The following is a 13,057-nucleotide window of genomic DNA, read 5'->3' on the forward strand; positions in this document are numbered from 1 at the left end:
TATTACTCAGCATAAAGACAAAATGCCAGGACAATCCAGAAGGAATTGAGGCAAAGGATTGTTCAGGCTGAACAATCCTCTGTCCCTGAAAAGGTCTAGATTAGAATGACACAATGGACAATTCCTTGGACGCTCGTCTGGTATCATACATGGCCCATCAAAATGTGCTGTACGAATGCTATCTGAAACATGACAGACCCAAGTGGGTGATATGAACAAGGAGTGACATTTGGAATGTTAATAAGGCTAGCTGTTGAGATTAATCAGCAACTCCCCAAACCCTACTGCTTCAAGGCCACAACAATATGTAGCATGTTCATACTGCTTTTTGAGTGGGCAGAGTGCATTACATACATTATTGTGATGCTGTCCTTACAACAGCTTTGGTAAGTTACATATTATTATCCCTGTATTACACCTGGGACTGAGAGGGAGTGGCCATGCTTAAGGCCATGAAGTGAATTCATGGTATACTTGAAATCTGAACCCAGGAAACCATGATTTACCACTCGGGACCAAATCCTAACCGACTTTCCCACACAGACACAGCTGTGCCAATGGGGCATGTGCTGCATCCTACAGTTGGGTGGCACTCACAGAGGCTTCCTCAAGGTAAGGGAATGTTTGTTCCCGTATCTCAGAGCTCCACTGCACTTACCCTGGTGCTGGAAAGTTGGTTAGGATTGTGCCCTCAGTCTCTCAGGCAGCTCGAACCTATCTGGCCTCAGTGCTGTGCTGGGTGTCACACCTGTGCTGGGTGTCACAAATGTGCTCTAAGGTGACACCCCACAAGTAAACAGCACCAGTGGGGAGGCCTGCACCATCTTGTCAACATCGCAGAGGGACCCCTGACCAAAGGTGAAAAGCAGGTAAGGACCAAGCAGTGCTGGAACAAGGGGAGGGTGGCAGGAGGGTGGGGGGAGACATTCCTGGACAGGGGGAAGGCGAATGGATGGTGGAATGGGGGTGGGACCGGCCTGGGAGGGGAGGTGGGACTGGTGGAGGCCTCTTCTGCCAAATCCTATATCCCTTCCTACGCTCAGAAGCTCCACACAGGGTGCTCCTCCAGCGAAATAGCTGGCGCAGACTTGAGAAGCTCCTTTAAGCAGGCTGGGGTTTTACTTGGGCTAAGAAGACAAATGTCCACTTCCCCCGAGGAGATCTGCCTGCCTGCTTGGATCCAGCACAGACTCCAGAAGTAGCCATTTGGAGCCGCTGGTTCTGTGCTGGACAGGATTGGGCCCTTAGTTGCTGCAATATATCAGCTCTCTGGGGTGCATGTCAGAACACTCCACCAGGATCCAAAAGGTCTGAACAATCCCACCCTTCTAAAAGAACATAATGGACAGTTCCTTTGCATTCATACTTTATCATATATGGTACATCAAGTGTATGGCCTACACACCAAGGGTGGAGAAACTTTTTATATGGATGGTCCCATTTCATTTACTTACTACTTATTTCTTTATGTTACTTTCATATATAATTAAGTTCTCAGGTTTATGATGCAGGTCAGTAGGCAATTGCCAGTTTGCCAATTACCAAGTTGCCACTGACAGGAAACAATAAAGAAAGTTATCCAAAAATACTCAGTGTTTGGTGTTATATCATGAAAAAGGATGGGTGTAGTATTTTGCAGGCAAATATGCAAAAGGACATAATTGGTACCCAAAAGGCCGCAAGTTCACCACCCTGGTCTACATAAGAAGAAGAAGAAGAAGAAGAAGAAGATGATGATGATGATGATGATGATGATGATGATGACAACAACAGGATATAATCAGATGCATCTGTAAACAATATGGTGGTTTCAAACATGCATGTGAGGACTTTTTCCTGCTCAGTGTGGTACTCCTCCTCATCATATGTGTAATGATGGATAATGTTGGTATTTTTAATATAGCTCAACATGGCGTTAGTCAGGACTGGTCTGCAACCCCCCAATCATTGCACACTTAGCATTGTTTCACCTCACCTAACATGTTTATGAAATACAGGTTGAGCCTCATCATTCGAATGGGTTCCCTTCCAAGCACTCACGTGGATAGCAAAAAATGCACTATTGCAAATCAATTTAAAAAACAAAGTTTCTTTGCTCTGGTGATTTAAAAACAGCCTTGCTGACCTTTGCGATGTAAGATAAGAGTCATTAAGAAGACAATCCATCAATCAGTCTTCCTCCAAGAGCTTACAAATGTGCTTCATTCACCCCCTCCTTTCACCAATGCAAAGTGATTACCTTTCTTTCACTGGTCAGGGGGAAGGGAGGGGTCGCCTGGAGAGAGGAGGATTGTTGGATTGTCAGCCAGCTGCCCTCTCTCTCTCTCTCTCATTGAGGAAGCTATTGTTTTTTCCTAAGCATTGAGGAAGGACTGTTCAGTTTTTTAAACTGATTTTGAAGCGATGCATTTTTCCCTTTCTCCAGGGATCAGCACATTCCTTCTTATTTGCAGTGGCCATTCGCGTTGAGTCAAATCCGTGTATAAAAAATCCACGTACAGGCTGGACCTGTACAACCTTTTGAAAACTGGTGACTTCCATCTTCTAAGAGTTTGATTTTAGAATAAGAAAATTCTGTTGTTGTTTTATAAGGTAATGACAGTTAATATCGTCCTAAATGGTAGTGCTCCAAACTCCAGAAACCTAATCCACTCAGCATTGCCCATGCTACATTCCTAGGCTGGTTCAGATTGAATTCACCAAGATTTTTTAAAAAATCAGATATAACTCTGACATCATATTATACCATATTATGAAATATTGTAGATATATCAAACATGAGAAAAAGCTATTTTTATATAAATGAATACAAAATCATTTTTACATACATTGTAAGGCTGTTAACCAAGAAATGGCCAACATTTGGCTAACATTTACAGAGTATATTTACATTCAGCAACTACATTAAATCTTGGCTTCATACTATAATTCCCTGGCTGGCTCCCTGAAGTACTATTTAAATTTAACACTGATGAACCACAGACAGCTTTAAAATTATCCCACACTGCATCTATCTTCATGTTAGCTAACATAAATCTAGGGATAAGGATTCTTCACAGAAAACAAATTTATGGAGGATATCCCACAGGGCTTTGCACTTTAGTGCTCGGGTTCTTCAAAAGTAAGGATTTCCACAAAATAAATGTCAATTCTACAGCAATAACACTTGCCTTAGTATTGAAGGATTCCTATTAAAATTAAAATTTTAATATTAAAATGGCATCTTCAGATAATACGATTCTTAACATTTAAAGCACTATTTCTTCAAATTGGGAAAGTGTCAGATCTTCTAAACAACCAGAGCACTACTGCTGTTCATCCCCAGATTGAAGATGCTGATGACTGTAAACTTCCCTTCTGTGAGATTAATATTGTGCTAATTAGAAATATGTATTTATTTATTCAGCATATCCCCCCCAAGGAGCTCTCTTTAATGCAGCTTACAGTCCTTAGAATATAAGACATACAGCCCAACCCTATCATTGGGCTCCACTGCCGGAACTCATTTTGGCAATGCAGCCTGACTTACAAAGTTGCAAAATGCGATGGGGCTCTTGTGGGCTACCCAGCCACTGCTGGAAACTGTGAACAGCGCAAGCTGCAAAGCAGCAGCTCTGCCAGATCCCCTGGCACCAGTAAGTCAATGGCAGGGGTGGACCTGGTGGGAGTTGTGCTCACTAGATCTTATCACATCTTTGAAAAACCTCCTTGCCCCTTTTCTCTCGTCATGTGCCACCAAAATGAGTGGCATATGACCAGGGAGACACATAGGTGGCCTGAGGGCTTACATCATGGCTTCTCAAACTAGGGTGTCGTGATGCCCCAGCCTGAGGGCCCTGGTCTCTTCCCCCTTAAGAGGCGGGGCAGGGAGGAGGCAGTGACGCAATCCCCAGGATTGCATCACTAAGAGGGCTGCAAGGACTGGCATTTACTTACCAGTCCCTGCTGCAGCCTCCTGGGGGTGTGGGGAGCCCTGCGCAACCCTCTGCAGGGCTCCCTGAGCTGCAGAAAGTGAAAGTGGAGCGCTTGCGCTCTACTTCCAGTTTTGCGGGGGCAGGACGCAATTGCTCCACTTTCACTTTCTAAGCTTTGGGGACGGTCGCGCAGAGCTCCCCGCACCCTTGGGAGGCTGCTGCAGGGACTGGTAAGTAAATGCCAGTCCCTGTGCCCCTCTTAGTGACACGTTCCTGGGGATCACATCACTGTGCGGCTCAAACTCTCCCAGAGAGTTTGAGAATCACTGGCTTATATTGAAGTAGGTAAAAATGTTTTTACTTATTTCTGCCACTCTACCCATATACCATAAAGCACGCACCTCTTTAGCACAGTTGCATGCTATAGCTTGATGGAGGATAGGATTGAGTCTAAAGTGCATAAAACAAGAACACATTTTTCAAAAGGATTTTGAGCCAACAAAGAACAGCATGTATAAATGAAACTTCTTGAACAAATGTGTGAGCAAACATCTGCTGAAAAGTCCTGGATGTTTGAGCCCTGGAGAGCTATTGCCAGCTGGAGGAGACAATAAGGAAGGGAATTTCAAAAGCAGTTTGTGATATAAGGAACAGCTGTTCAAAGGGAGGGAAATCATGTGCTAGCCTTTGCATACATCTCTACTAATTCTGTGGATCTTTGCCAGCATGTAGTAAATTAGGGTAATACATATAAACGTGCTTTCCAGAATTTCCAGAAGAAAGCAACAAGGTTTCAGTTTCATTTCTGATTTGTTTTACAGAATTCAAAAAAATCAGAAAGTTCAGAATAAAGTCAGATTCTTTCCACAATACTGTACTGACAAAACCTCAAGCCTAAGTTTTCAAAAGGGGGCACTTAAAATATGCTGATAAGTATCCTGGGTTAAGTTTTATTTGTTGTCTTTGATGTCAATAAAGGTTTCTGAATCTGAGTATCCCGGGTTAAAAGTAAATGCTTATTAGTTTCCCATCTAACCACAGTACACATGATTAGATGTGTGCTGTGATTAGATGACAATACGGACTAATTTACCAGAGTGTTTGCTGTGTGTCTGTACAATTAAGGAGTCAATGGACTCAAGCTTTCCAAGTACCTTTCAGGACAGCACCAGCTCCTTAATATTAAGTAGTCCTTAAGTCATGGTCCATTATTGCAGTCAAGCATTGTTGCAAACAGTTGCGCATTTTCTGTTGCCTATCTGGATACACATCTGTTGGGTGCTCATATTCTAAAAAAGAGTAAGGGTCAAACCAGACATTCTGTGGCAGATCTGGGAACCCAGCTCTTTGCTGAATGTTTGAACATCAGCAAGAGTCAAGTGTAATTTGGTCAGGGGAAGCAATAAACAAGGGAAGTCAACTAATTCTTCTTCCATGCTGCACTTGGATGATCTGGACTGGAGTATCACAGGATTTTAGCCCATCATATTGCTGAATTAGTGAAATCACAGTGAGAAAAATCAGCAGTGAAGAATATTTTTAAAAGTATTTCTCAAAGAGAACCTCTATGAGCTATTCAGAGCCCTGATTCAAGACTCCTCTGGAAAAGAATACAAAATGACTGGTGGCCAGACTGGAAACTGGGCTTTCTCAGCCTCAGCCCCAATGCTGTAGAGCACGCTACTATAGAATGTACAGTAATGTTTCTCCCTATTAAAGACGTAACATTTACCTGTTCAAAAAGGCATTGCTCAAACAATAGAAGGGTATTGCTATTTTGGTGTATTCACTGATGCGTAATGCAGTTGCCTTCAATTGCATTTAATTTTACATATGGCTTATTACAGACTATGGGCCCAATCCTATCCAACTTTCCAGCTCTGATGTAGTCATAATGCAGCCCCAAAGTATGGGAACCAACATTACCTTAAAGAGGCCTCCATGACTGCCCCACCATCACAGGGTGGAGTGCATGCCCCCTTGGCATTGTAGCTTTGGTGCTGAAAAGTTGGATTAGAATCGGCCTCGAAATTGTGGGCGCAGATCCGAGTAGCCCCATAGGACTGCCTGGGGCATTTCTCAGGGTAAGGAAAATAAAATCCTAGCTTGCACCTACCTTGCTCTGGATAAAGCGCAGGCCTATAGGCCTGCCTGTTTCTGCACAAGTTAGGATTATGCCCTGACATAACACTAATGAATTGTCATGCAATTCTTGTTTTCCAAGATGTTGTGGGAATTGAGTAAGTAATTTCTAGGCCTCGTGCCACTTCAGAGTACTGAGTCAATTTCACAAGGGTGGGCTGCCCATGCCAATGAGTTCAAGGTGTTGTTCACCTGGTTGCCACTGATTTCAGGTCTGTCATCAGAGGATCAGTAACTGAACTTTTCTCCAGGTCAGCCTTCTCAGATACTTGATGTTAAGTAGAGTGCTTTGTAGAATTAACCCTTTCCTCAAAGGGTCAAAGGTTTCATTCATGGATCTGATAGATGCCACACAGCTTGACATTGCATGGTTCCAGATCATTTTTCTCCCTTCCTCCAATGATTGCCCTACTCTATAAAATAAATCTCAAAGTACTAATTATCTAATTACCTAGCAAGCCATTGTTAATACCAACATTACCTACTTCTGAAAAAAAATTAGCCATCTTTATTAAACACACTGCATCTCCTGCTATTGCAATGATTGCTTGGCTTTATAGCTCACTGATCAACTGCCCTTCCTAATGTGAGACTAATGAAATAAGGGTTTGCCTGGGGAAATGTGAAATATCAGTGTTCCCACACTTATAGAATGCTATAAACAAGCCCAGTAAGCCTCACCTCTGCCACCACTGAGCAACTAGCCCATCTCCCCCTTGCCAAGGAGAGTCCTTTGTTGGCAATGAAACCCAGCATTCCTAATCACATGTAGAACATTTGCCTCTGCAAACAAAAGATGTCCGCAGGAGGCAGGGCTATGAACATGGCAGCAGCATAGCATTCTATAAGCATAGAGACTCTCCACACTTGTATGCCTGTAGTTGTTTACAAAAACATTGTCAATACAATAGGAACACATGGCATCGCTCACTAAAATGGTAATCTAAGGAAGTAAGAATTTGTGGTTAACATACTTCAACTTTCCTAAACCACAGATAGCCAGACGGTTAGCCTATGGACAGAATCTGGCCCCAAGAGAATATTTGGCCTGTATTAGTGCTACCAAATTTTAATCAAGGTATGCAGAAAGCGTAATTTCACTCTGAAGGAAAAGAGAAATATGTCAAAAGCTGTAGGAGACTGAAGGCCCAATCCTAGCCACACTTACTTGGGAGTAAGTCTCACTGAGTATAATGGGGCTTACTTCTGAGTAGGCATGCTTAGGATTGGGCTCCCAGGGTTCAATCTTATCCAGCACTGGTGCAGCCACAATACAGCCTGGAGGTAAGGGAACAAATGTTCCCTTACCCTTGAGGAAGCCTCTGTGACTGCCTCCCCACCAAAGGATGCAGCACACACCCCATTGGCATGGCTGCACCAGCCCTGGAAAATTGAGCCCTGAGGTATTTCACCATTTAATGTTACAGGCTTCTGAATTTTGTATGTAAGTAATACCCCAGATATGCCTAGGTGCCCCTCTCCAGAATTGTGAAGCTCTTCCTGCAAGATGCCTCTTCATCTTTGTAGAGAACCTGACCATCTGTGAAGTGTTCAGATGGTGCAGCAAAATATATTTCCAACCTGCAAACCAATGTTTCAAGAAGAGCATGACCCTAAAGAACACAGAGGTTGGCCATCTCTGATTTTAAACCTTTCCAACCTAATCAGATCAGATCTAGCCTCCTTAAACTATCTTGTCTAGACTAGATCATCAGTGCCGGTGCTGGGTGTTGCAAACATGCCATACAGCATGCCTGTCACACCCAGCACTGAGTCAGTGCCAGCACGGACTCCCGCACCAGTTGGCGCTGAGCCCAGTGCCAGCCAGACAGCACTTGGAGCTAGGCAAGAGGTCCAGGCAGCGGTGAGGGCCTTGGGGGCAGGAGGAAGGTATTCCAGGGCGGTAAGTAATCATGCCTAAGATTAAGCTGCATATCTCTATTAGTGCATGACAGCAACATTTCAGACATCCCCTTATGTGATACTGAGTTATTTGGTATTTGTATAAATAAAAGTTTATTATTAAATAGTGTAATAAAAGATTTTTTAAAAGGCAGATTTCTCAGAAGAATATGGAAGTTTATTAGAATTCATACATCTGGGTCAAGTCCTACATTTCTTACATAATCAGAGCCTAGGTCCTACACTCAATCAGTAAGAGATTTATCTAGTAGTACAAAGTAGTTAAATCTCTTACCAATAAGAGATTTATTGGTAGTGCAGGAATAGGGTAGCACAAGAATAGGCCATGCAAGACCCATGCGCCACAGCAAGGTATTATTCACCAATAAAGCTTTACCCACTTTGCCTGCAGGGATAATGAGCCCATGGATGGGTTGCAGTAAGAGACCATACCAAGTTGGAATGGGGGGGGGGGCAAGCTTAAGTGGGATGGGTACTCTGCAGTGGCCTTAGGCTGACTTTCCTGATGTAGCAGATTCCCAACATGACCAATACCAAAACAACAACACCTCACTGCAAAGTCATATTTCACTGCAAAGTGATTTTTCAAAAGCCTTCTGGTTCTTCTGTGATCTATTCTTACCTCTGTGATGTTTTCTTATATTTTCTCCTGCAGAAAAAGAACATAAATCAAAGTGAGAAACAGATAGGTTAAATCTGGAGGATGAGTAGGGATGGGGAGTAGGTAATCTTACATCATATGAAGAGATGATACTTTAGTGTAATGATTTGAGAAACAGTAAGTTTAGCCATGGGAAAACTCCAAACCAAATAATGTCCTACATTCAAATGCAAACTGGGGTAAAGGTCCATTGACTTCAAAAGGATCTTATGTTCTTTGTGTGTCTCCAAATATTATTGTGCAGTATGTGTGAATGTGACAGAGAGGTGGGGATCCACTTTGGCTGGATCAGAGCCAAGGAGTAATCTAATGCAATGCATTTTCCACATCCTGCATGTCCATTCTAGTCACTGTACAAAAGCAATACAAATCCGTGGTTTTATAAGCTTCTCATTTGCATGTTAACAGATGAAAAAATATAGGCGTAAAAGAAGCTGCCCCTTCAATGTCCCTCCACTGATGTATGTGGCACAGGTAATGCAGGCTTCCCATCTCTGGAACTAGTATTTAAAATTTTTGCATTTTCAAGTTAGCTCTCATAAAAGTTTGTTGATAGCAATGCTGATTATCAAGAGAAAAGACCTTGGCAGTCGTCGTTTTCAGAAGGAACCTCCAAGTAGCAGATCTGAAGAAGATGAACATAATGTCACAGATTCAGGAGTTTCAAAGCTAAACAGCCACATCTATGGCTGCAATCTTACATGGAAGTAAATCCCATTGAACACAATGAAATTTACTTCTGAGTAAACATGACTAGGCTTGCACTGTGTGAACTCTTCTTTATTATGCCCTTGTTGTCATGCATTTTAAATTCATGTTGCAGCAAGACTTATTCTTAGAAAAGAGACATCTAAACTGAACTTCTTGCAATAGTGAGAAACAGCCATAAGTAGGTGCAAGAGCAATATGGGAGAAAGTGAGGTACTACTGTGATAACTAATGCAGATCTACTGAAGATCAGCTATCTACATATTGGACTCCCAAAGTTCTGAGATCTCTCCATTACTATGCTTAAAAGGACAATGTACGTAGTATTATTGTCCCAAGGAGCCAAGGGGCCTCGAGGGCCTCCAAGTAACAGAGCTACAATTTCACAGTTCCAAACTTAAGAGCCCAAACCCCACCTCCTTGCAATGTCATCTGCTCAGGCAAACTGCCATCTGCATCCCCCCTCCTCCTTCCTGCCCGTGTCTCTCCACCACCAAGACTCAGGCCACAGACATAAGGAGAGGAATCACCAGGTCATCAGATAATTTATCCAAATCTTCCAGCAGTTACCTGGGAGGCAAAATCCCTCTGGTCAACCAATAAGCATGTATTATATCAGTATTATATCAGTTCCACATGCGCTGCCTCTGATGCATCCTCGGCATCACCTGGCAGGACAAAGTTCCAAACAACACAGTCCTGGAACGAGCTGGAATCCCTAGCATGTATGCACTGCTGAAACAGAGACGCCTGTGTTGGCTTGGTCATGTCGTGAGAATGGATGATGGCCAGATCCCAAAGGATCTCCTCTATGGAGAACTCGTGCAAGGAAAGCGCCCTACAGGTAGACCACAGCTGCCATACAAGGACATCTGCAAGAGGGATCTGAAGGCCTTAGGAGTGGACCTCAACAGGTGAGAAACCCTGGCCTCTGAGTGGCCCGCTTGGAGGCAGGCTGTGCAGCATAGCCTTTCCCAGTTTGAAGAGACACTTGGCCAACAGTCTGAGGCTAAGAGGCAAAGAAGGAAGGTCCATAGCCAGGGAGACAGACCAGGGACAGACTGCACTTGCTCCTGGTGTGGAAGGGATTGTCACTCCCGAATTGGCCTTTTCAGCCACACTAGACGCTGTTCCAGAACCACCTTTCAGAGCGCGATACCATAGTCTTTTGAGACTGAAGGTTGCCAACATCCATCCATCCATATCAGTTTAAAGATTTATTAAAGTAATTCCATGTCAGTAAGTAAGACAAAATCCTTCCGCCCCATATATGTAGCTTTGAAGGGAGAGTTCAGAAGTGAATGGGATTACATACATTTTAAGGCAGCAGAAAACAACAAGCTGCCTACTTCCTACATGACTTAAATCTCAGAGTCCCACTGTGCAGGATCAGTGTTCAAACAGAGTATCCCACTGCACTCCAGTCACAAACCACACTCTTTTGTCTCACCCCTCCCGGTTATATAGATAATCCCCCTTTTTGGTCCAGTTCAAACAAATAGCCTTTAATTTGGTTGAGTCATGATCTGACCCTCTGTAGTTTCCAACTCCCAGGTGTCTGGCATAACTCCAAATTGACAGCTATGATCTCTGTCCTTGCACCTTCCTGCTCATCAGATATTGGGCCACCTGGCAGGTGACTCCCTTTAACTCTCAAAGTAATTCTCAATGCAGGCACCTACTGGTAAATTGTCAGCTTTATTTTACTGCAGCCCAGATCTTATAGGGAGAGCATCTCTACTTCAAAGCACAGCATCCCCACCATTAAACACTTCCCACTTACCCCTCAGAAGGGATAAAACATGAGTGGGGGGCCCACTTCTGTGACAGACAGAAACATCTATCTTCAAAACAATTCACAGATTCACACATATAGCATGAGGAGGTAGCTCTCTATGGCAGTTCCATACAACATATGGATAGAGCAAGATCCGTGAGACCTTGCAGTTAAGTATGGTACAAATGCAGAAGGACAATATGAGTTTAAGTGGGGAAAATCCATCAAATATAAAAGTACTTTATGCATAGGAGTGTTAAGGTTCAGACTTCTCAGTGAATTAATTCTAGAGACATAAATTGGTTCACGTGAATGCAACCTACCTTTTTCAACTGGTCATACAAACTGCCCCTCAAAGTGGAGAGATTTGGGAAAACATAACTGCATTGGTTCACTGTTTTTTTCACTGCTGAAAAGATGGGGAAAGGGGGAAGTAGCTTCTCCTACAGCATAGTTCCCCTCCTCCATATCACATGACTTCATATCTTAGTCAAGTGAATTGCTCCTTCACTCCTACTCAGGTTTTAAAAATAATCTGAATTGCTTTAAGTTAAGTTCAACTCTAGATAACTCTTCAATAATTGACATTGCACATCTCTCTATTTATTGTAGCTCCAATTTCTTAAAGTAAATTGAGCAAATTTGCAAGTGAGAAAACCATCTTGTTTTCCAACCAAGCAAATTCCACTTTGAATCTGTCATGTTCAAGTTAATTCCTACACTTTTCACCAGTTTTTAAAGTTTGGTGACTCATAAGAGTACAGACTGCAGTCTTAGACACATACAATCTTCTAGAATTTAACTGTAACTAACGTCAAAGCTTGTTCCTTTGATGCTGGGCTTTAACTAAATTCCTGTTGAAGATGCCTGAGCTGGAAAAATACCTGCACTTTACTTTTGCTTTTAGTTGAATCCCTGGCACATTGCTAGTTCAAGGAAAACACAGGAAACATAAGGAAACTTATATTGGTTACAGTAGCAAAGAATTAAAAAACAACAACAGTGCAATCCTATGCATATCTCAGAAGTAAGTCCCATTTATTTCAGTGGAACTGACAGCCCAATCCTATGCAGGTCTACTAAGAAGTAAGTTCCATTATGGTCAATGGGTCTTACTCCCCGGTAAGTGTGGTTAGGATTGCAACCTTGGAGCCCAAGCCTAGGCATGTCTATTCAGAAGTAAGTCAATGGGGCTTACTTCCAGGGAAGAGCAGATAGGATTGCAGCCTTATTCTCAGGTAAGCATGTACATAATTGCACCTTAAGAACATTTTAAATTAAATTAAAACACTGGACTGTGAGAATTCTTCATTCTTTATAAAATGAAAATTAGGGCCATATTGTAGTTTTGGGCCACAGAGGCAGGGGGTATTTAACTTCTTATCTCCAAGCTGCTCCCCACTGAAAATTGCCTCTCTGAAGAGTCTAACTCTAAAAATGTCTAGAATCTATTCAAGTCTAAAAGTGTATTTGCTATAATGTCATTTTAGGGTTAAGAGTAGTTTCCTAGAGGTGATTTTCAGTGAGAAAACATTTAGCTTCACATGCAGTTTAGCCATGAGACACTGTGAAGACACATCTGGGACACAGTGACATCTTCTCTCTGACATCTCTGTTCTGTGAGAAGATAATGTTGTTATTACTGAGGAGCCTTCAGTCATCTGAGCCAAGACCTGTAGTCGGAAATGATATAGCCCAGATTTGACTTGACCACTTCATCAGCTGCGTGCAAGAAGCCATATTCTTCCATTCATGGTGGCCATTAATGGTACAGATTATGCTGATACTGGGAATTTGAACTCTGATGACTTCATATGGAGCATCATTTGTTTTTTTCTTCTATGTACACAGTTCTACATGCTTATAACAGTTTGTGCTTACTTGCACCTTGCTCTTATTTCAAGCAATGAAAACTACTTTTGCAGTTCCCCT

At 42.7% G+C, this 13,057-nt stretch overlaps 1 protein-coding gene across 3 annotated transcripts in view; it reads right to left on the bottom strand.

The window, feature by feature from the left end:
• The window catches only part of PDE1C (phosphodiesterase 1C), a 177,363-nt gene that overhangs the window by 143,117 nt on the left and 21,189 nt on the right, over positions 1 to 13,057 (bottom strand). For all 3 annotated transcript variants that reach the window (XM_066628899.1, XM_066628898.1, XM_066628900.1), the window contains one exon: positions 8,602 to 8,628. In XM_066628899.1, the coding sequence (XP_066484996.1) occupies positions 8,602 to 8,628 (27 nt within the window). The remainder of the gene's footprint in view (positions 1 to 8,601; positions 8,629 to 13,057) is intronic.

The sequence above is a fragment of the Tiliqua scincoides genome, chromosome 5, assembly GCF_035046505.1.
Source record: "Tiliqua scincoides isolate rTilSci1 chromosome 5, rTilSci1.hap2, whole genome shotgun sequence".
Classification (NCBI taxonomy): Eukaryota; Metazoa; Chordata; class Lepidosauria; order Squamata; family Scincidae; genus Tiliqua; species Tiliqua scincoides.